This window comes from Ictidomys tridecemlineatus, chromosome 2 (genome assembly GCF_052094955.1).
Source record: "Ictidomys tridecemlineatus isolate mIctTri1 chromosome 2, mIctTri1.hap1, whole genome shotgun sequence".
NCBI classification, from domain to species: Eukaryota; Metazoa; Chordata; class Mammalia; order Rodentia; family Sciuridae; genus Ictidomys; species Ictidomys tridecemlineatus.
The window spans coordinates 55,699,101-55,723,901 of record NC_135478.1 but is presented as its reverse complement, the minus strand read 5'-3'; the positions used below and the strand labels follow the sequence as shown (position 1 = coordinate 55,723,901).

Here is a 24,801-nt window from a genome sequence, read left to right as displayed (position 1 = left end):
GTGTTAATTCTGTGCTCCTGGTTGTGATGAGGTTTCCAGGGAAGAAAGAAGGTGAAGTACTTTCAGAGTGCCTGAGAATCCTAATAAATATTTTGTGGTGGTGGTGATACTAGTGACCTCTACAACTGAACACCTGCTACTGCTATTATTAATAAGATGATGATGATGATGATGATGATGATGATGATGATGATGATGCTTTTTTGCTTGTTTTAGGACCCAGGCCTTGAAATTTGGGGCAAACACTTGCTTAGATAATTTCCCTTATTCTAATCCCTTGACCCCTGGCACACCACCAGGTTTCTGAATCGCACCTCCGCCCATGCTCCTTTCTCTAACAAACTTAGTCACGTAGTCTCACTCTCGTTTTTAGCATTTGGGGAACTTGAACCTGAGTTGCAGGGTGCTAATATAATTGTGGGAAACACTGCCCGGGAAGGGCTGGACCACATTGTTCCGTGTTGATTTCACAAAGCCTGCCTTGGCGGGTGTGATGGTTTGGATGTGAGGTGTGCCCCAAAAGGAGTATTCAGAGGTGAAATGTTTAAGATGAGGAGAGCCTAACCTAGTCAGCCCAGCCCAGCTGGAATGGACTGACTGGGCGCTAACTGAAGGCACCTGGCACCTACCTGGAGCAGGTGGTCATTGGGGATGTCCCCAGGAAAGGTGCATCTTCCCCACGGCCCCTTCTCCTTTCTCCCTCAGCTTCCTGGCCACCATGAATGGTTCCGTAGCACCTTATTCTAAATTGCAACCTCCCCCCACACCCATCCGCCATGATGTTCTGCCTCACCATGGACCTAAAGCTATGGAACTGGCTGACCATGGACTGATCCTCTGGGAGCCCAAACAACTTCCTCCTCGTTGTTGTTGAATATTTTGGTGACAGCAATGAAAAGCTGACGGGTTGACCCAGTGAGAGACAATTCTGGTGGCAGAGAATGTAGCTCAGGATTCCTGGAAGTCATCCCTGGCTATGGGAGTGGTCCCCCCAGGAACTTGGGTCCTGACGTGTCAACAGTGTTGATTTTTGAATGGTGGGAACATTTGTCCTCTTTGTGCTGATTTGTAGCTTCTACCTTCTCTCCCACATGCACTTTCTGCATGTGAAACGAGAAATAAGAGACCCCTCCTGCACAACACGGGTTGGGTCCTCTTTTCTGAACTTCTTATTTTCTGGTGGTGCCTTATTTTGATATGAACGTCAGTCAACATTAGTTGATATTCATTTAAGCACTGAGAAGACCACGGCACGTCTTGTTTCCTGTTTTGCCTGTGTAGATCAACACAGAGATTTCTTATGCAACATTATGCAACATCCTAAAGTGGTTAGCATTCGGAATTTCCGACTTGAATTTCTCATTACTCCTTTCAGAGATAACTTGTATTCCATTTTCAGATTAGAAGGAACTTTTTGGATTTCCCAGTTGGCTCGCTTAAATAAATACCACTTTTTTGGGTTTTTTTTTTTTTTGGTTGTTGTTTATAAAAACCAATCTCGTGAATGACAAGCGCAGTTGTTTCTGGATTCATCAAGATCTTTGATGCTTTATTCTCTGGGAAAAAGATGTGGCTTTCCCCGAAGACGAGGGTGGGTCTGCTGGGTAAGTAGGTTAGGGGAGCAGTGTCTGCAGGGAGCTCCGGGGGCATCCACCACCTCGCCAGCTCTGTACCTGCTGACCCGGAGCTGATGGGCCTCACACTCTGCTGCCAGGTGGAGAAGGACGATTGTCTCATCCCTGTCTTTGCCCTTGATGAGCAGGTGCTGTGGACAGGGTGCCCAATTAGATGGAATGCAAGAGTGAGAACCAGAAAGCATTGTGTGATTCGATGTTTAATTAATGGATTTGAAATAAGCACAAACAAAATCCATCAGGTTTTTTTTTTTTCTTTTTAAGAGTAGATTGGCCAGGCACGGTGGTGCACACCTGTCATCCCAGTGGCTTTGGAGGCTGAGGCAGGAGGATCTCGAATTCAAAGCCAGCCTCAGCGAAAAAGAGAGGCCCTAAGCAACTCAGTGAGACCCCGTCTCTAAATAAAATACAAAATAGGGCTGGAAATGGGGCTCAGTGGTCGAGTGCCCCTCAGTTCAATCCCCAGCACCCCCCCCCAAAAAAAATGATTAATTAGGAGTAGGTTGTTTGTGAGAGCAAAGGTATCATTTAACAAATTGACTTAGAAATTCTTGTTTCTAAAAAAGATTCATTGATTTGATTATTGATCAGATTTTTTTCCCCAGATCTCACATGAGGTCCAATTTGCATAGATGAGGTGTAATTTGTGTTCTTGGGTTAGGCAGAGCACTCTCTGAAATAAAGACAGAGACAGCTCCGAAATCAGACTTGTTTAAAAAGGGTCAATTTCTATTAAAATCTGTAGAATAATTTATTGTTCATCTGTAATAATTATTTCAAGTGATTTTCAATAGTAAATGTTTCTGCTTGGTTTTATTTGATATTTCAGATAGTACTGTAATAAGAATACTTTTTTAAAAAGCTGGTGGGGCCAGGCATGGTGGTGCACACCTGTAATCCCAGCAACTCAGGTGGCTGAAGCGTGAGAATCGAAAGTTCAAGGCCAGCCTCGGCAGCTTAGCAAGGCCTTAAGCAACTTAGTAAGATCCTGTCTAAAATAAAAAAGAAAAAGGGCTGAGGATATAGCTGAGTAACAAAGCACCTCTGGGTTCCATCCACAATAGCCCCGCCCCCCAAAAAAGTGTGGGTGGAGCCTGGAATTTTAGTTAGTCATATGAGTGCTGACTTCTGTTCCTCAGTATGTATGTTTCCAAATATTTAGAAGCATTAGTAATTCATGGGGTGGGGTACCAGGGATTGCACTCAGGGGCACTCAGCCACTGAGCCACATCCCAAGCCCTATTTTATATCATTGAGTTGCTTAGCACCTCTCTTTTGCTGAGGCTGGCTTTGAACTCAAGATCCTCCTGCCTCAGCCTCTGGAGCCACTGGGATTATAGGTGGGCACCACCAAGCCCAGCTAGTAATTCATTTTTCACAAGAAAATTTAATCTTTTAAAGCCACCTAACTTGGCTTAACAGCCTCAGATTTCTCTTTTTCTTTCTTACTTATTTGGTAGTGCTGGGGATTGAACTGAGGGCATTTTATATGCTACACAACTGCTCTTACTACTGAGCTATGTTCCCAACAGTCAGGATGAAAAATAATAATTTGTGAATAATAATTTGTGTGACTCATCTATCTGGAAAGCGTGGTCTATACCATGAAATGAGCTCTAGTTATGGCAAGAGTGTAACTACATAGTGTGAGAATGTAATTGCTCATTGAAAAATGAACTGATGGAAATGAGCGCTGTAACAGTTAATCGCTATCATTTTACATTCACTCCAAGTCCATTGGTTTTTGAATTGTAATATATAGTTGCAGAGATAATTAGGAAGTATTATATAAGGTAATGATAGCTTGCAGGGGGTCAAGACTATAATCCATTTTTTCCAGGAATCTGCAAATGCCCTCATTTAGGGAGAAAGCATGAGTTACCAACAACAGCAGTCCCTCGACTGAATTCAGCGGCCATGTTCAAGTTCAAGTTCATGTTTCTCAGTGTTGGCTCACAGGACGCTTGTTGAATGTTGGCGTTTTGGGTGCCACGTGTAAAGCTACTTAAAGTCATACTGAGATGAAAAGGAGGGAAAACCCCATGTTATAAAATGGAAAGGAGACTTGAGGTTTAAAGCTATTCACTTGGTACCCCAGTCTTCCACACTGTGCTCTGTCAGGGTAGAAATTTTACCGTTCCAACTATGTTTTCATTTTTGCTATAAAGGCCATAGGTTAGTACAGTAGAGCACTTTTCTTTGGCCTAGGCTTAATTTTTTTTTGGCGGGGCGGGGGCACTTAACCACTGAGCCCCATCCCCAGCCCTATTTTGTATTTTATTTAGAGACAGGGTCTCCCAGAGTTGCTTAGGGCCTCACTAAATTGCTGAGGCTGGCTTTGAATTTTCGATCCTCCTGCCTCAACCTCCCGAGCCCAGCTTGTCCTAGGCTTAATTTGTACCCATCAATGTGCTCTATCTCTCACTACATAACATCCCCTTGTGTTCACTTTTACATAGCCATGTCCATAATTGATGGGGAACAAAATAAAATTTACACATTCATCAATATTTGGCTGTACACCTAAGAAAAGTCAGAGACTATCATGCCTAAGTAAATTGAGAACCCAGGTATTTATTAATTCAACATAAGTACCTTTATTTCTCTTATCCATCTTGAATTTATCTTATATTTGCTGAGTCTTGGTGCTAAACTTACATGATTGTCTTTGTGTGGGGCTAAACAGTATTGTTTCAATAAATAAGTGTTACATTCATTCAATGAGGGAGTTGATCACATGAAGAATGATGTGGTTGACATGGAGTTAGGGGTATTAAAGTTTTCGAATGTGGACGTTTTGTCCCACTAAATAGGTCATTTTCTTAGTGAATCAATGCTAGGCTTGTGCTTACTGTCAGATGACCAACACTTGACCACAGGGATACTGTATATAGATGGATAACTTTGTCATTTCTTATCGAAAGATTCTGAAGAATTGTGATCAGGAGTTTGTATATAGATTCATGTGAAAGGCTTTGGAAAAATGTGACTAAAGGTAGAATATTGTGTTAGGGTAGGAAAATATGCCCAGTTTGAAGAATTAAATTAGGCATCATGTGTAGAAAACCTGCATTTTGTGTAAAGCAATATAATAACTGATCAGCAGCTTAACCACTGAGCTTGACCACTCAGGGGTACTTAACCCCTGAGCCCCATCCCCAGCCCTTTTTAATATTTTATTTACAGACAGGGTCTCACTGAGTTGCTTAGGGCCTCCCTAAGTTGCTGAGGCTGGCTTTGAATTTTGGATCCTCCTGCCTCAGCCTGATGAGCTGCTGGCATTATTGCTATACACCATCATGCCTGGCTCTTTTATTTGATTTGTTTTTCATAAACTCATGCATTTCTGAGGATTGAACCAGGGTTGCTGGCCAGCCCTCTACCACTGAGCTTCCAGCCCTTAGCTCTGTTCACTTTTCCATAACAATTTCCCTTTAACAGCACAGAGGGTGGGGTGCTGCTGCTATTGCTAGGGCTATCGCTTCCTGAAGGCACATTACCACTAGGCTCAGCATTTCACCTCTCAGGTCTTGAAGAATCCTCCCTCCACCTATGAGACTTGCATTCTTATTCACATTGTAGAGATGGGGGATCCGTGGCCAACTGTGTTGAACTTGTTAAGTACCCAGGCTGGGCTTTCAACTCACCAAGTCTACCTTTAGATGTTACACCAGTTTTTCTAGACGAGAGCCTTTGTGCAGCTCTTAATCGCTGCCAATTTCAGAGAAAGAATACGACATAGTGATTTCTCATCTCACCCTTCTTCTGGGTTCCCATATTGGGAGAACTAATGGAATCAGTTGTTAAATTGTGGAAGTGTGAGTTTTACCATGTGCTATTTTTTTTTTTATGGACTTGGAGCAATGACTCTACTAAATTTTCCTGTCCATGAGAGCAGAGACTAGAATTTACATATTATATATTATATATAATTTACATACTATATATCTAAATAGTGTGCTGTCTACATAGATATAGATACAAAAATACACATATTTATATATACATACATACACACGTACTATATACATACATATATACATACATGTGGATATTACATGTAAACTTGCATATATATGTGTAATTACATATGTATGAGTATATATTATGGGTGTATCTGTATGTATAACATATAATGTTATCTCTCCATATCATATATCTTAGATATTGAATTGCCCACTTATACATAATTTTATATTTTACATAATTTTATATTTCTATATATAATTATATAACATATAATGATATATATTTTATATATACACACACAAAATATATGGGGGAAAGAGGGGGGAATTTTCTTCAGTACTATGGGTTGTACCCAAGAGCACACTAGCACTGAGCTAGCTACAGCCCAGCCCTTTTTATTTTTTATTTTGAGACAGTGTCTCATTAAGTGGATAATACGATGACTTTGAGGGCTGGGGTTGTAGCTTAGTGGTAGAGCATTTGCCTAACATATATGAGGCACTGGGTTCAATTCCTAGCAGCACGTATAAATAAATACAAAATAAAGGTCTTGACAACTTAAAAAAAAAGTTACTTTGAACTTGCCACCTGCCTCTGCCTCCCGAATAGCTGAGATTTCAGGCCTGCGCCACCGTGCCTGGATGTAGTGTGATGTTTTTAACAGCTTTATTGGTATACAAACTTACATTCTTACCATAAAACTCATCCTTTTAAAATGGGCAATTCATTGGATTTTATTCATAGAACTATGCAACCATTATGATGACTTAATTAAAGAATATTTTCATTACACCCAAAGGAAACCATATGCCCATTAGCAATCACTCCTGATTTTTTTTTTTTTTTTTGGTCTGTTTTAAACTAAGAAAAGAAGGCTTCCAAATATTGGAAATATGAAGCATTCAGCATTGGGTGGGGGGAGGATGCACAGTCACCTAATTTATTAAAACTTGAATTTCTTAGTTAATCACATCTCTTCACCAAAATGATCATTTTCTATCACACACTTTTGAAAACTATCTGGTTGAGATGGTTGGCAGTGAGTCCATTTTATACACACAATGGCTGTAATTAATTCAGAGAGAGTAAGAGTATTACCTGTCATAATGGAGACATTCTGTCTAGTCTAATCCTCAGTAACTGTAGACAACTTTTAGTGCTAGGACATGGCATTACTGATGAATTCCTGTCAGAAAGAAAATGTGGCAAGATAATCCTCAGAGGTTGATTTTTGATAAGCATGTTGCTGATGCTGAAGATAAGGACCCCCCTTTTTTTTTCTGAATGCCTTTAATGCATTTTGGAATGAATAATGGCAGTTTGAGAATTCTGCTTTGCTGTTTTTAATGAAGGCAAGATTTCCGTGGGTTTACACTTGTCAAAGTTGTCTTTCCCTGGTAAAGCAGAGGAGGATGAACAGCCTGGTCCAAGTTCTTACTCAGGTTTCCTGTTGGATTCTGGTCCAGGTGCCCTGATTATTCTGGCAGGGAGGGGACAGGATGGCTCCTGGGCATCCTGGGAGGTCTTTATCAGCTCCCCATCTCCCACCCTCACCTACACAACCCAGCCTGCCTCACCTTTCTTTGCTGAGGACAGTTATTGGCTCCTCCCCCTTCCAGCTTGTACCCCAGCCCCGCCCCACCCCCACATCAGACTCTCTTTCATGTACAAATGTTTTTCAATACTCTGTGCAATAAAACCTGGATTCCTATCTGCCATTGACCAGATGTGGCATTTTGGGCAAGTCACATCCTCCCCACCCCCCACCCCGTTTTCTTATCTGTGACATGGGAGTAATATTCCTTATTCTATGGGGTTGTTGCAAAGGTTCAATTAGATAATGCATGTAAAATATAAAGGTGGGCCTGGATTCAGTTACTTTTTTTGTGTGTGAATAAAATTTTGGGGGATACTGGGGATTGAACTCAGGGACACTCTACTACTGAGCCATGCCCCCAATCCTATTTTGTATTTTATTTAGAGACACGGTCTCACTGAACTGCTTAGTGCCTCGCTTTTCCTGAGGCTGGCTTTGAACTCACGATCCTCCTGCCTCAGTCTCCCGAGCTGCTGGGCCACTGCGTCTGATCTGAATGAAATTTTTAAAAGCTTTCAATTTGCTGAGGATCTGTGTCCTTGTACATCAATTGATATGGAGCTCCTCACCATCCTGCAGATCAGTCAGAGCAGGGGGTACCCTTTCTGTCTCATGGATGAGGGCATTGAGGGCATGACAAGGAATTGTCCAGTGTCAGCCCCGTAGTTTAGTGGCACAGCTGGGCTAGGCTGCTTCTTACACCATCATCTTGCATTGGGGTTGAACTCTCTGAACCCTTTGCTCATTACTGGGAGCCTTTTGCTTGCCATAGGTAAATATATTCCTTCATTTTTTTTTATCTCCATGTGATTCACCATGATGTGGATCACCTTACAAGGTAACACGTCCACAATCTTGTAATCCAGGGTAGCTGATCTCAGGAAAAGGCTGCAGGGGCAATTCAAGTGAGTCTTTTTTTTTTTTTTTTTTTTTTTTTTAGTACCAGGGATTGAACTCAGGGGCACTCCACCACTGAGCCACATCCCCAGCCTTGTTTTGTATTTTGTTTAAAGACAGGGTCTCCCTGAGTTGCTTAGTGCCTCCTCATTGCTGAGGCTGTCTCTGGCTTTGAACTTGCGACCCACAATCCTCCTGCCTCAGCCTCCCAAGCCGCTGGGATTACAGGCGTGTGCCACGATTATTTCCTTTTTACGTGAATATATTTCAATTGTTTGGAAAGTATTTTGGTTGGAATAGAAATTGTTGATTAAATAGTGCTGCTGATCCTCAGATTGCTAGAGAAGTAGGCAACCATGTGAATTGGGGGGAACAAAACACTATTCTATGTTCCATCTCCATCAGCTAAAGAATGAATAATGTGAGGTTGTCCTGGATACCTGGTGGGTACCCTCAATACCTAACAAATGCCAGGCTTATGCCATGGGGATGGGACATAGGGATGCCCTGTTTAACATGGAGGCAACTGAAGTGACTGATTTTTGAAGTCTTGTTAGGTTTTATTAAGCAGGGCCCAGATTGATTTAACAGTAGGCGCTATCTTTGAGTAGGAACAGTTTCATCTGAGTGGATGACGAAGCCCCTATAAACAGTCTGGCCCTGAGAACATTTGGACAAGTCGCTGAGTGAAATCACAGCGTAGATGGTTGGTCCTGAAACCTGATGGTGTTGGGGACATTCACCAGGAGCAAATGGCTTATCGGTGTTCGAGCGCTAACACATTTTATTTTGGGCACCTCAGCTAGATATTTCAAGGGAATTTTCTAGAATCAGAAGAGATTGTGCATGAGCTCCCTGTCCTGTTTCCTTTCTTTGGCCACGGTTTGTGGAATTTGATGATAAGGAAGGTCACTTTCTGATATCCTCAGCAAGGGTCACTGAAGACAAGTATACTAAAAGTTTACGAACCATAAAATATTCCTAAGTAGCAAATAGCCACTCCAGCTTGACTGAGTGAACTTTGGGGGGCATTGCTGATTCCTACTGAGATGTTCAGTAGGACATAGCTCAAATTAATTAGCTAAGTCATGATCTGGTGGCGGAGAGGGTTGATAATGTTGGCTATTCTGTACGAATCTCGTGGTTACTTTAACATGTAAAAAGGATCCTGTCTAATGACAGAACAGCTTGAGGTTTAAAAGTAAAAGCAGACAGAAAAAATATTCCTGCCTTCCCCTCCACTAATTTGTCTGTATTCCTATTCACAGCTGAAGGCAAGTGGTGTTGGCCTTGATGTTGGTTTCTTATGAGATGGAATCCTTGGAACATATTGTCTGAGTGATTCAGCTGGAGCTTATAATTCTTTTGCATCTTTCTGTGAATACTGTTTATACTGAAGATATTTGGGTAGAACGCCCAAGAACCGGGTCTTAAAATATTTCTTAAATAATTATCGTATTCATCTTATAAAATGCCAGAACAACTCCATGTTCATGGGCATAATTCAGCATGTGGGACGTGTGTAAGAAGGACATGATTGTTTCATCGCTTCCCATTTCAAAAACTACTCTCCCGAGGTTACTGGGGTTAAAGGGCTGGGTGGAATACACCCATTGAACAGGCAGAGTACGTAAGACTTGGACTCTCTCTTAATTGAAATGCAATGATACTGTGTAATTTTTTGCTGCAACTTATTTTCATCACTTCAATGCATGTTATAACATTCCTTTTCTCAACTGTGTACAGATCTAACCTTTTTTTTTTAATCATTTACTCTTATGTAGCTTCTGAGTAAGATACACTGTGCATATTGCATTCAATCCATGTTTTCATGAAGATTTTTTTTTAATTGTTGTGTTTTTGTTTTTTTTTTTTTTTTTTTTTTGCACCAGGGATTGAGCCCAGGGGTGGTTAGTCACTGAGCCACATCCCTGGCTCTTTCTGTGTCTTATTTTGAGACAGCATATTGCTGAGTCTGGCTTTGAACTTGCGACTCTCCTGCCTGAGCCTTCTGAGTCACTGGGATGATAGGCACTTGCCAGTGCGCTCAGCATGAAGGGTGTTTTTGGTTTTTTTTTTTTTTTTTTTTAATTTTTTCCTTTATTTTATTTTTTTTCTTGAGTAGAGCTGCTCTCATCTAGGTCTTATTTTATGTTGCTTTGTTTCTTACAAACCACACTGCCACAAATATCCAAGAATGTTTTTCCCAAGAGGACATAGCCCATAGGAATCAAATTGAATTTTTTAGGACCAAACAGAAGGGGTTTGGCTAGATCATTTTTCAAAGCATGGAAGAGGTTTTAAAAGGGAGGTTTCCTTATAGCAGTTCAAGATGCCTTATAGTGTCTGTTTCTTGTTATTTGGAGCACTAGGAGTGCTTTGGGGCATTGTATTGAACACAGTGTAAAATAGGCAACCTAAATATTATCCTGCTTTAGAGCGAAACTGGCCAATCTGGTTGCCATTAGCCACATGTAGCAATTTAAATTCAAGGTAAAGAACATTAAATAAAGTTTTAAAAATCAGTTCCTCGTCTCAGTAGCCACTTTGCAGCAACCACATAGGATCACGGGCTACCATGTTAGCACAACCATGGGGCATTTCCCTAGTGGCCCAGCGAGTGCTCAGTCTATTGACAAGAAGGGTCTAGAATGAGGATGACGTCATTGCTGTCTGCACCCAGACCAGGACTCTGCCCAACTGCTCATGTGACCCAGGGCAGGTTCCTTTCCCTCTCCAAGCCTCAGCCTCTGCATGAATAAGACGAATATAATATTCATCCTCCCCTCTGTTTTCTGGGGAAGATTCAGTGCAATAGTATTGATTAAGGGCTCACCCGGAACATAAGTAAACAAACATACTCCCTCTCTCTTTTCTTGATTAAGAGGAGGAACCCTGGGAGCCCAGAGCTCCTGATATTGCTGGCCCCATCTCCAGCTAGACAGGAGCAGAAGGCAGTATTGTAGGCTACAGAAAAACCCTGGTTGTCAGCCTGGTCCTTTTTTTTTTTTTTTTTTTAAATATACCATCCCTGGGAAACATGATAGAATTTGTTTTTACTTTTCTTCTGTCAGGAAGTAACCCTTCTGGCTTTGTTAGAAGCATGGTTTGTAATAATTGTACCCACCCCAGATGGCTCCTGAAAACCCTTTGAAATACCATCTGTCAGGCGTGTGTCCAGCAGGCCGCCTGTCATTCTGCTACAAGAAAGGAGGAGGTGGGGCCTGCCTGGTCCTTTCCCACCCAGCAGGGCTGAATGGAGCTGGTAAGGCTGGCCCAGGCCCAGCCTGCGGCTCAGAGTACCCTGGAGGAGACCTCCTGCCAGCACACAACTTGCACAGGTTTTGTCTGGGTAATAAGCCCTGCAGGGTTTGTGGAGGCTCACCCCCAGCCTCCTCCCTCCTCTGCCTCTGGGAGGCCATCAGCAGCCTATTTATTTACAGGAGAAAGGGGTGTCCCTTTTAAGATGTAGCATTTTTTTTGAAGTTCTTGGTTATTTCAGACCCTTTCAGGAAACAGAGACCCAGGGGTGACTATTGTCTTTAAAGGACATCTGACCAATTGGGTGTGAAAACTGGTTGAAGACAAATGGCCAAGATAAGATGGCTGCAGAGCAGGCAGGAAAACAGGGGTCTAGTCCAGGAAGACGGACCCAACCCAACGGGGGTTTCATTTTCTCCCCATCTTCTTGGAGTGGGTGGTATAAATGATTGGAATTTTGACACGGAGGCTGTTTGGGAGAGTGGCCATCTCGGAACAGATTTAAGACAGATCCTGCCACAGCATGTCACAGAATTTCTCTGCTAAGGCTGCTCTGGAATTTCCAAGTAGGATGTAGACTGCTGGTGTTTTACAAGGAGCTGACTGAACAGCTTTTGCACTTGGCTGCAGGACCTGACACCCTCCTGCTGCTGCTGCTTTCTCCTTTGGGGATCCTCTTCCTGTTCCTATCTTCAAAGAGTTAGGTCTATCCCTGCTTGCTGGCACACACCAGTGATCCTTGTGGCCCCCGGAGGCTGAGGCAGGAGGATGGAGAGTTCCAAGCCAGCCTCAGCAACTGAGTGAGGTCCCAAGCAACTCAGCGAGACCCTGTCTCTAAATAAAATATAAAATAGGGCTGGGGATGGGGCTCAGGGGTTAAGCACCCCTGGGTTCATCCCTGGAAACAATAAATAAATGAACAAATACATAAACTAACAAACAAATAAATAAAATACATTCTGTAGTAGTAGATACCTGATTGCGTCTCAGCACCTGCATTTTACCTGTCTAGTCCACACCTGATTGTCTTCTCTGGGTCACTGGGACAGCCACCAAACTGGTCTCCCTGCTTCTCTTCTGACTCACCTCCTACCCTGCAGGCTCTATGCAAAGTCAAAGATCTTTTAAAAAATAGGTATTGAATTAAGACACCACCTTGCTCAAAACCCTCTGGTGACTCCTGTCACCCTTAAAGTGAGATATGAATTCTTTGCTGTGGGCCTGATTTATCTGGCTTTCACTTCCAGCCTCTTCCATCTCACTGCTACGAGTGTACCAGTTGTTGTTTTTTTTTTTAACTTGTTATTTTGAGATATACATGACAGAAGAATGTTTTTTGGATTTTTGTTTGTTTGTTTGTTTTTACTAAGGATTGAACTCAGTGGAACTTTAACCCCTGAGCCCCGTCCCCAGCCCTATTTTGTAATTTATTTAGAGACAGGGTCTCACTGAGTTGCTTAGGACCTCACTAAGTTGCAGAGGCTGGCTTGGAACTCACCATCCTCCTGCCTGAGCCTCAGAGCTGTTGGGATGACAGGCCTTCCCGACCGTGCCCATCAGTCGAGTGTATTCTGATGTGTTGTGCATCCATAGTGAATGACTTATTCTAATCAGGATCCCATTCTTGGGGTTGTCCATGAGTCTCACTGGCAGATGTACCTGTCTCTGTGTCCTTCCCCCAAGGTGACTCAGCTGTTTCCATATCAAAGCCTTTCGAAGACCCTCTGCCTGGGGGACTTCCCCTCACCTGGCAGGAGACAGGCCTTTCCTGCTCACCTATCTGAACTTGCTTCCTAGACCCTCACTTCCCCATCCCCCCAAGGCACTCCAGCCCACATGCCCACGTGACTCTGAGGTCCCTTCTGACTAGAAAGCAGAAGCATTAGCGCCTCCTGAAATTGTGTGCTGTCTGTATGTCTTCCCATATAGATTTATTTTTCTCTCAAATTCAAATATAAATTTCAGTAAGGTAGGGGCTTTGTCTTGTTGACCATTGTTCACCCAGTGCCTCAATTAGTGCTTAGCATTCATGGGGCGGGGGGGGGGGGGGCTCAGCAAATATTTATTAAATGATTGAAACGTGATGATGGCTCTCCACACGTCTACGTACAGACACGTGGACAACATCAGGTTGTGACAGTGGGATTTTTAAGCTTAAGAGTCGATGAACTCCCTTCATTCCAACAGTAACATAAAGTACACTCTCTACTAACAATGATTGAACTCCGCTCTCTCAAAGGATCATTTCACTTAGTACCTGTGGTGCCACTATTGTTAGCCCCGTTTCTCAGCAGAGGATGCTGGGAGGAACAGAAGCTCAGGATCTTGTCCAAAACCGTCACCTGGGGAGCCAGACCGTGAACCTGCCCTTCCCACCCAGACCCCCAGGTCTGTTGAAGTCTAGGATACCCTCTTTCTGTACACAGCACCTGCTGTGCGTCTGACACCTGAGATGGAATTTTAAAAGCCATGAATGACCTCTCATCCACCAGGGTGCCAAGAGTGGAGATAAGTTAGGACAGAGCATCGGAGTAGACTTCTGGACACTTCCCAAGCAAGCCTCATGCCAGAAAGCCCCCGCGTGCTTAGTGTGAGAAGCCACCATGGGAAATCGGACCATTCTCTGAATAAGTCGCAGCTGTTGAAGACACTCCGATTTCAGATGTTTTCAAATTGGGTGCATTAAATGTATTTAGCCTGAGTAAAGTGTGTGATAGATTTTATTTTTTGGTGGAGTGGAGTTCCAGGGATGAACCCAGGGGTACTTACCCACTGAGCCCCATCCCCAGCCCTTGTTGTTATATTTTATTTAGAGACAGGGTCTCACTGAGTTGCTTAGGGCCTCGCTAAGTGGCTGAGGCTGGATTTGAACTCATGATCCTCCTGCCTCAACCTCCTGAGCCACTGGGATTATTATAGGGGTGCACCACTGCGCCTGGCGTGATAATTCTTGAGGTTCTTTACTTCTGGGAATTGTGGATGTCCAAGGTAGATGTGTGGATGTGGTCATTATGTAGGCAGGAGGTCAAAGATGGATGGTCCCAGGAACATTAGAGCCCTGGGATACATATAGTTGGTTATTTAAACACTTTAAAGGGAAAGAGAGAGAATCCTAGGAACAAGGGGAAATCCCTGCTTATTTTCATAGGAAAAACCTACAATCCCCACCATGGATGATGATGTCTTGCAAAAGTGAGTTGCGCTGATCTTCTCCCCTAATTTAAGTGGTAGGAGCAGAAGTCACTTTTTTTTTCTTTTTCTTTTTTTTTTTTTTTTTTTTGCTGTTTGACAGTATTTGAGGCCGACTCCTAGTAGACGCTGCATGTATGCTTCTTCGTTTATTTTTTGTTCCCCTTGGGGCATGTGTCAACCCCCTCTGCTCCTTGCCCCCACACTTTGGGTCAAGGCTGGATCCACAGCCCAGCCCTTGCGCTAGGTGACTCAAGTACTTTCAAGGTTCTCTATCATTTCCTAAATGGTTACTTTTTTTTTTTTTTTTTTTTTTTTTTTTTTTTAGCCGTTGAGAGTGTGGCCAGAATAATTCAGGGAGGGAATTGTTCTCCCACATGCAAAAGTCCCCTTTCTCTAGCCAGACTCATGGGTGGCCTCTTTTCACCCAACGTATTAATTACATGAGGAGCAGCAGCGTTTTAATCCCTGGGAGTTGTCCAACCGCAGATCTTGTGCAATCGCATTTCCCTGGCGATGTGTTTATGCAGTGGGTGTCATCTTCTTCAAAGGGCTTATTACACTGGAACTTGCCGGATGTATTGAGGAGCACAGGGGTTTTGAGGCGCGTGATAAAAATATAAACCCCCGAGGCGCCGAGCTTCAGAGTGGATGATTTTTAGTATTTGCTGGAGTCTCCAGAGCTGCCGATGGTGGCTGCCGTCTGTGCAACCCACACAGATCGCCTCCTCCATTCAGTGCATCCTACAAAATGGTAAAGTGAGGACGCTCTTTTTGAAGCCTTGACCTGGTCGATGTCTGGACAGAGAAGTCGGCCAAGTTCTAGGCGCTCGGGCTGCCTGAACAGGTTGGCTCGATTGCGCCTGGATGTGGAACTTCCTGTTCTGGTTGACTGATGTCTTTTCTGTCTGCAGGCACCACCCGATCTCCCCGGGAAGGAGAAGTGCCTGGCGTGGATTACAGCTTCCTGACTGTGAAGGAGTTCTTGGATCTCGAGCAGAGCGGGACTCTTCTGGAAGTTGGCACCTATGAAGGTGAGACGCTCCGTGGTTGCAGGAGAACCTGTCTCTCCTGGGCACCCCCAGGTGCCAGGGGCTTTGTCCCAAGTCATCCAGGCAAAAATTGTTTTCTGGACAGAGGAGTTGTAAACAAATAATAAGTGATTTCGGTTCACCCTAATATCAATATAGAGCCATTTATGGAATAAAGCTTTGTAGAGTACTTTACAAATAGTGTGCTTTTCTCCATAGGTTCTCTCTTTTAGTTAGTTGATGAAGCGTGTGTGTTCTGTGTTTTAATAAAGGCATGGCATGGTATTCTAAAGAACAGGAGGAAGAAACATGGAGATTCACAATGTGTATCCTGATAGATGGTGTTTTAGTCTTGAAGGAATGAAATACCAAGTTTACCATGAATTGATTTTGATTTTTTTTTTTTTTTTTTGGTACCAGGGATTGAACCCAGGGTTGCTCAACCACTGAGCCACATCCCAGCTCTGTTCACACTGAGTTGCTAAGGGTCTCACTGAGTTACTAAGTCTCACTTTTGCTGAGGCTGGCTTTGAACTCGTGATCCTCCTGCCTCCGTCTCCCAATCTGCTGGGATTATAGGCGACTGCCACCGTGCCCAGGTGGTTTTAGTGTTTTAAAATAGAAAATAAATTCACATAGTTCAAAAAGCAAAGTATTTTAAAAATATTTAGTAAGGAATCTCCTTCAAAGGCCTATCTTTCAACTGTCTAATCTCCAACTCAGTGTTACCAACAGTGTTACTGATAATAATAGTTTCTGAAGCTTCTTGCTATTAATTGAAACATGTATCTGCATGTGTGTATATACACTTGGGAGGGAGTTCCAAGGATTGAAACCAGGGGCTCTTAATCACTGAGCCCCATCCCCAGCCCTATTTTGCATTTTATTTAGAGACAGGGTCTCATTGAGTTGCTTAGGGCCTCGCTAAGTTGCTGAGGCTGGCTTTGAACCCATGTTCCTCCTGCCTCAGCCTCCCGAGGTGCTGGGATGACAGGTGTGCACCACCATGCCTGGCTCTGTGTGTGTTCTTATTTCTCCCATTTTGCACAGAAGGCAGTTGACAAGTCCTGCTGTTCAGAACCTTGCTCTTTTGCTTTAACGCCGTGTCCTGATGTTTGCAATTCAGCAGTAGGGCACTTCTTGTTATAGTCTTTTTTAAATGGCCAATCTCTTTGTAAGGGCACATCATAGTTTATTTAACTAGCTTCCTCTGGACGACCTTTTGAGGCGTTTCTCATTTCCAGTCTTTGTACTGTTGTACTTCCTAACGTGGACAGCTGTCATTCCAACATGCCAAACCCTGTAGGACGAGGTCCTGCGGCGGGAGGAAGTGCTAGGGCGGAGCTAACTGTCAGGGAAAAGTTCCATTTTCCTTCTCTTATTTATTTATTTATTTTGTGTCGGATTATGATTTATTTAACTGGATCCTCATAAATGGATACTTTTATAAGTTGATGAATTTTTTTTGTAATTTTAATTTACACATAGTAATTGTGGTTGTTTATGGGGCACAGTGTGACATTTTGAAACGTGTCTACAAGGTGTAATGGTCAGATCAGGGCAGCTGGCATTTCCATCACCTCCATTAACCCTCAGTTTATCCTTACTTTGCATTGGGAATATTAAAAACCCTCTTTCCTAGTAGATTGAAATATAGAAGTGATTGCTGTCAGCCACATGCACCCTTCATAGAATTGAACATGGAAGTCATTCCTGTTATCCAACTGCAGCCCTGTGGAAATAAACCACCCCGTCCACAGGCCCCTCCTCGACACCCTTCTCACCATCTAGGTCATGTCGCCTTTCTATCCATCTCCTTGAGATGATCATTTTTAGCATCCACAGGCAGGTGGGAACAGGAAGTATCTGTCTTTCTGGGCCTGACTTATTTTACTTAATGTCCTCTCTGTTCATCTGTATTGCCACCAGTGACAGGATTTTATTCTTTTTTATGGCTGAATAATATTCAGTTGTGCAGATGTGTAGATACACCTCATTTCCTTTATCTGTTCCTCTGTCCCTGGACATACAGGTGGATTCCATATCCTGGCTATTGTAAATAGCCACAAACGTGAGAATGCAGATATATCTTCAACATAGTGATTTGTTTTCCTTTCGATATAGATTCCATGGTGGAATTGCTGAATCATATGGTAGTTCTATCTATAGTTTTTTAAGGAACCTCTATACTGCTTTTTTTTTATTATTTTTATAATGGGTTAATTTACATTCAATATACAAGAATCCTCCTTTCTCTTCATCTTTGCTAGTATTTTTTTTAATAGCTGCCATTCTAACAAGAGTGAGGCGATATTGTGGTTTTGATTTGCATTTCTGATGATTACTGATGCTAAGAATTCTTTTTCTCTAGCCAGGAGTGGTGGTGGCACATGCCTGTAATCACACCAGCTCTGGAGGCTGAGGTAGGAGGATCAAGAGTTCAAACCCAGCCTCAGAAATTTAGCAAGGCCCTAAGCAACTCAGTGAGACCCTGTCTCTAAATAAAATATGAAAAAGGGCTGGGGATGTGGCTCAGTGGTTAAGCATCCCTGGGTTCAGTCCCTGATACCTGCCACCCCCCAAAAAAGGAATTATTTTTTTCCTGTTGGTTCTTGGCATATTTTCAAAATGGTATATTTTCTGAAAACAATACCTAGCCTGATTTTTTTGGAGTGTTATTTTTTAATGACAGAAGTATAATACTTTTAACTAGATCATGACTTACTAGATCTAGCTTCTAACTAGAGTTATTAATTCTTTCATAGTTATATGTCTCTCTTTATAGAGAACTCTTAAAATTTAGATTTATTAGATAATCATAAGAGCATTTAAAATTATGCTTAAAAACAAAGGGTAAATAGAAAGCCAATTATCATTTTATTGGGGACATTATAGCTTTGATGTGCTAAAAGCTTCTATTATAGGTGGTAACTGAAAATCCAGTAATGATCATGCATTTTAGGGACTCAGTTTCTGTCTGATATTTTTTGGAGGGGAAAGAAGGATTCCTTTGTAACTGTTGCTCATTTCCAAGTTGTGGATATAATTTGAACAATGTTTAGGTGTAAATGAAAATGCTAATTGTCAACCTGGGAATATTATATTTCGATATTGCTCATTATCCACTTGCTTACTTCCCTAGAAGTGCATGTGACTATGTAGCTGGTAGCCTGGGCGGAGATCTACAAACGATTAAGGCCCATGTGTCCTGTGAGGACATGGGGGTAGCTAAGGGAACATACAGGGAGCTATTTGTCCATGGGAATCTAGTTAAAAATTCGGTGACCACAGGACAGCAGGTGTGAAACCTCTTTGGTTAGCACAGTGAATCATCCTTAGCTGGAATCATTGATTATGCCATTGTGAGAAGCCCAGAGTCCCAGATATGCAAAGTGGTCATTTGCATGTTTGGAGAGGACAACAGGAAGTGTATGGGGTGGGAAAGGGGGAGGGCTTGAGATGTGGACCACAGTTTCATTTGGCAAAAGAATAGGCTCCCTTTATTCACAAGTTCCTGTGACATTGTATATTGGTGGAATAGGTTCTTTTTCTCCTGGAGTGTCACCCTTGCGACAGGGAATTGTCATCACTCAAGTTTTGCATGGAGTCTGAGGCCAGTGGCATTAAATCACTTTTGCAGGGTTGTACAGCAGACCAGCACACCAGATCAGGAAACGCGCTGAGTTCAGTTTGTCTCTCACATCCTACACTTTTTCCTGGAAAATCCCAAGAAGAATAGTCTTGAGTTTAACAAAAGACCCATTAGTACTTCCGCCTGACTTCCTGGTGGGTAGCCATGGGGAAGTAAATATTTTTTTCAGAAAATCTCTGAGGGACTTAAATAAAAGACTGCATTTCTGTGAATGCTGGTTGGTGATTCTGGAGTTGAAATTGAACCCCAGATTAATCCATCCCACTTTTGACCATTTGAAGATACTGGGTTCTCTGACCTTTTTACTGTAGGAGATGGCTCAAAATTTCTTGGAACACACTAATATCTGTTATATTGACTCTATTTTAAAAAATTTTTATTATAGAGACAGGTCTCCCAGAGTTACTCAGGGCCTCTCTAAGTTGCTGAGGCCGGCTTTGAACTTCTGCTCCTCCTGCCTCAGCCTCCCGTGAGACTCTGGGATTACAGGTGTGCACCACCACCCCCAACTGTTATGTTGACTTTTTAAAAAAATGATTTTATTAGTTGTTGACGGACCTTATTTTATTTATTTCTATGTGGTGCTGAGAACAGAACCCAGGGCCTCACACAAGCTAGGCAAGTGCTCTACCACTGAGCCACCACCCCAGCCCTATGTTGACTCTTAATAGTGGAGAGCAAAGTGGAGTTTGTGTGAGACTCCAGTTACCGACCCACCGTCCCAGGCATAGTTTTGGAGAAATCTTCTCAGAGCTGCTTCTAAGTCTTGGTCTCCCCTGGACCAGTCCCGGACAGCAGCTACCGTGGCAGGCTCCCCCGTGGTCTCACCACCTGAAATTGGTCAGCACCTTTGCCTTTGAACTGTGTGCCCTCCAGCGAGCCACTTAAAACTCCCTGTCCCCTTTTTCCCTCCAGTGAAATAAGGACAATCATCTGCTCTCCCACAGGTAGGACTAAATGAGACCGTAATTGGAAAGGGCTTATCCGAGTGTCTGACACATGTAAGCTCTCAATCAGCATTAGCCCTGATATTTACACACACTGGCTGCTCTGAAATTCCTACTGCAGCCGATTCCCGCCCCCTGTTCCAGTCGGTCAACCTGCGGATTTGCCAGTAAAACATCTTTATTGACTTCCCAGATACCAGCCATTTTTTCTACTGGCTTGATTTTTTTTTTTTCTTTCAGCCTCTACAAATACCACAGAGGAAAAGTCTTTTGACACCATGACACTCTTTCAAGCAAGACACTTTGACATTTTTAAGTAATAAGAGTTCTTGGTAGCTGTGGTTCTGATAAGTGTTACTGACTTAGTCCCTGATGCTATTGGGAGGTGGTTGAACCCCTGAGAGGTGGGACCTGGTTAGAAGTCTTCCAGTCCTAGGGGCGGTGGGCAAAATGAATGCTCATTAAACACCTTATTCAAATAAATTACACATGTATGAATTGCACTTGCAGGGGATATCAGGACCTGGGCTCCTCCTCTCTCTTTTCTCTGCTTCCCAGCCACATGAGGGCAAGGAATGGCTCTATGATGTGCTCCCCACCATGATACGTGGCCATACCACAGGACCAAAGCAAAAAGGTCAGCAGGTCATGGACTAGAACCTCTGAGACTCTGAGCCAAATATATTTCTTCTACTCAAGTGGATTTCCTCAGCGATTTTGTTACAGTAACAGAGAGCTGACTAGCACAATGATGGAACAATTCCTGCAATAAAGAACTTAAAAATACACAAGTTCAAGTTGCTTGCCCTCCGACCTGTAGGCAACCATTGTTAAAGTATCTAGTGCAAGCGTTCAGAAAACTTACTCTAAACGGCATAGCCATAAGGGTTCTTGTTTATTTTACTCTTTTCTTGCCCTTTACACTTAACATGCTTGGGAGATCTTTCCACTGTACCCCATACAGTTCCATCCTATTCTTTACAAGTACTTCACAGTGTCCTATATATGAATATATGTAATTTATTTAACTAATCCTCTGAAAATACATATTTAGGATGTCCCTCAACCCATGAGTCCCCTTCTTTTTTTGTGTGTGATATTGTTAAAAACAAAGGTGCAGCAAGCATCCTTGTACAAATATCTACATATACTATTATGAATAGAACTATAGGGTTAGTTTCTGCGAGTGCTCTTTGTTTGTTTTGACACTGATGTCCAGGTTGGCTTTGCTATGTTCTCTGAGTTGTTCTCAAACCCCTAGGTACATGCAAACCTCCTGCCTTGACAGTGCATTTGGAAAGCCCTTTCATGCATGTGCAATTCATTTTGATGAGTATTTATTGAGCATTTATTTTGTCCTGAGGCCAGGGATATAATGTACAGAGCAGAAGACCAAAGTAGCTCTGCATTGGAGGGTGTTTATGCTTTTCATTTATGTAGTTTTGCTAAGGTTTGTGAAGCGCATATGATATGCTGGGTGCTTTTCAGAGTACATTATGTGTTTGAGCTGGGCGTTATGTGTGCCTATAATGCGAAGGCTGAGGTGGGAGGATGGGTCGAGCCCATAGGTTTGAGACTAGCCTGGGCAACATAGAGAGATCCTGTCTCAGAGGGAAAAAGTATATTAGATGTATCAACTCATTTAATGTTTCCAACAAGTCTTGTGAAGAGGGTCTTGTTTATACTCATTTTACAGAGGAGCAGGACAAGTCCTAGGGATGCTAGTATTTTTGCTAAGTTAGTATGGTAAACCCGAGGCAGACCTGGGATTCAAACCCAGGGTCTCTGGCTTCAGGGTCTGTATTCTAAAGTTCCTCAGCCTGTGAGACAAAATAAATGTAAACAGCCAGGCGTGGTGGTGCACACCTGGAATCCCAGAAGCTTGGGAGGCTGAGGCAGGAGGATGGTGAGTTTCAAAGCCAGCCTCAGCAACTTGGTGGGGCCCTAAGCAAGTTAGAGAGACCCTGTCTATAAATAAAATGCAAACTAGGGCTGGGATGTGGCTCCGGGGTTGAGTGCCCCTGAGTTCAATCCCTGGTACTCCTAAAAAATAAACAAATGAAATAAATTAATGTAAACAATTTTTAAGAGTTCTTGTTTGTCATTGAGGAAAATGAGACCATCTGGAGTCCTGGTCTTTGGCAGGCCCTGCGACCAGTCTGTTGCGATAAGCTCCTCCTCTGATGGGAGGAGCCAGTGCTCCTGGAGTGTCAAGCGAGCTTCTCAGAGATAACCTTTAAGTAGTCAGTGTACACCACAAGACCTGAATCCAGAGAGTGAGCTTGATTGATGAGCCCAGAGAAGGTTCTGGAAGGGGTATGGAGGCACCCATGTCCTGCTTCCTTCCGAGCAGAGCTGTGCAGTGAGAGGTCTGTTCAGTGCTGGGGATGTTCAATGTTCTCTTTTATCAAACAGGGTAGCCACTAGCCCCATGGGCCTCCTGGGAATGAGTCGCTGACTTTTAAAATAAATTCAGTATAAGCTCATTTAAATTGAAGTAACCACACATGGCTGGTGGCAGCTGAAGTTGCTGAGACTGGCCTCAAGCTGCCATCCTCCTGAGTGCTGGGGTCACAGGCGTGTGCCACCTGCTGAGCTAAGCCCTTTTGCAAAAGCATGGTTTTGAATTCTCCCAGAGCACCTTATCACAGAGGAGCAGTGATCTTAGGTGGAGTCCTTTTGTGACATGCAATATAATAAAGGGACAACCGATCAATCCCTAAAGCTTGATAATCTTCCGATTTTCTTTCAGGCCCAATATTTGCCTGAGTTTTAGATGGGCAGGGCGGTGGGATCCGAGAGCTGGAAATGCACGAGAGCTCTTTTCTTCACATGACAAAGCTGAGGTGCAGAAAGACTGGCTCAGGACTAAAGGGAATGGAGGACAAAGCCTGGTCACCTACCTTTGCCCAGGTCCTGTCACAGGCAAGGCCAGTGATTTCCTTGTAGCCCCCAAATGGATACCCCTTTTGTAGCCTTCAGGACTAGTTTGTGTAATAATTGGCATATTCATTAAAGGGAAGATGTGTGGCAGAAGCAGATGTGGTCACTGTCACTATGGCTCTCACTGTCCAGTGGACAAGACACGCGATTCAGTCGTCAAACAAATACGCAATTGGAAGGATGTTAAGATCTTATGGAGGAAGAGGATAACCAGGGATTGAACTCAGGGGCACTCGACCACTGAGCCCCATCCCCAGCCCTATTTTGTGCTTTATTTAGAGTCAGGGTCTCACTGAGTTGCTTAGGGCCCGCTAAGTTGCTGAGGCTGGCTTTGAACTTGTGATCCTCCTGCCTCCTGCCTCAGCCTCCCGAGCTGCAGGGATTACAGGCATGTACCACTGCACCTGGCCTGTGTTAAGAGCTTTAAAGGAGACCCTTATATGGGCACATTCAATATCTGTGGAATTAGAAGCATCCCTTGGGGGAAATAGCAATTGGGAAGAGAACAGCTGGATGAGCTGCAGGTTGCCATGCACAGCAAATAAAACTATAGACAGAGCCCCCAGTGCATGTTCTCCAGCTACCCTCGTTGCAATTCGCTTTGGTCGGTGCTGATGCTGAAGGCCTGACAGAGTCTGGAGATATTTATGTCATTAAACAGCGGGATTGGTGTTATCGTGAGGAGGAGGTAGAAGACGCAGGTGATGGAGATTTCTCCCAAGATAACTTTGAATCTCAGTCTTCCGTAACTGGGTCGACAGTGGATCCATTTATGAAGAGAAGAAGCACTGTGCCTGGGTTAGGCTTGGGGAGGCAGCAGGAGCTCCATCATGGAACCTGCTGCCTATACACCTCACGGAATGGAGAACCTTCCATCTCTGTAAGGAACCGACCATCATCCTTCACAAAGCATAGAAGTGCTTCTTTTTTTTTTTTTTTTTCCATTTTCCTAATTTGTTCTACTTAGTTATACATGATAGCAGAATGCATTTCAGTTCATTGCACATACACAGCACATCATTTCAGTTCCCTAGGTGTACATGATAGAGAGTCACCCTACATGTGCACTCATACACATACCTAGGGTAATGATGTCCATCTCATTCCACCCTCTCCCCTCCCTCAAGCCCTCTTCCCTCCCTCAAGCCCTCTTCCCTCCCTCAATCCAAAGTTCCTCCATTCTCCCCCATTCATTAATATTACACTAAAAGAAGTAAGCCAATCCCCCCAAACCTGACTATTTTCCCTGTTTAGGGGGTGCTGATCCATAAAAGTTCTGAGTTTGTCACTGAGCTCTGCTTGGCACTTTGAACCACCACCTCATTCTGTCGCTGGGCAGAAACAAGGCAAAACAGACAAGATTAGAATAAATGGCTTGGTCTGCCAGGTGCGATGGCCCCAAAGTGAGACCCTCTAAATAAAATACAAAAATAAGGCTGCGGATGTGGGGGGCGGGGCGGGGGAAAGACTTAGTGGTCAAGTGCCCCTGAGTTCAATCCTGGTAACCCTCCCCAAGTTAATATTAATAAATGCCTTTTGTAATTGTGTCCTGAACTAACTTATCTGACATGATGCTTGAAATAAATCGACTGACCCATCTTCTTATTTTTCTTTCTTTTTACTTTTTTTCTATTGGACACTTTCACGTGGCAAGACGAGTTGCTGCCTCAGCTAGCCCTGG

General features: G+C 43.3%; 1 protein-coding gene across 24 annotated transcripts in view; it reads left to right on the top strand.

Annotated features, from left to right (window-relative positions):
• Magi1 (membrane associated guanylate kinase, WW and PDZ domain containing 1) overlaps positions 1-24,801 on the top strand; it is a 595,279-nt gene that overhangs the window by 457,199 nt on the left and 113,279 nt on the right. For all 24 annotated transcript variants that reach the window (XM_078038623.1, XM_078038624.1, XM_078038620.1 and 21 more), the window contains one exon: positions 15,462-15,581. In XM_078038623.1, the coding sequence (XP_077894749.1) occupies positions 15,462-15,581 (120 nt within the window). The remainder of the gene's footprint in view (positions 1-15,461; positions 15,582-24,801) is intronic.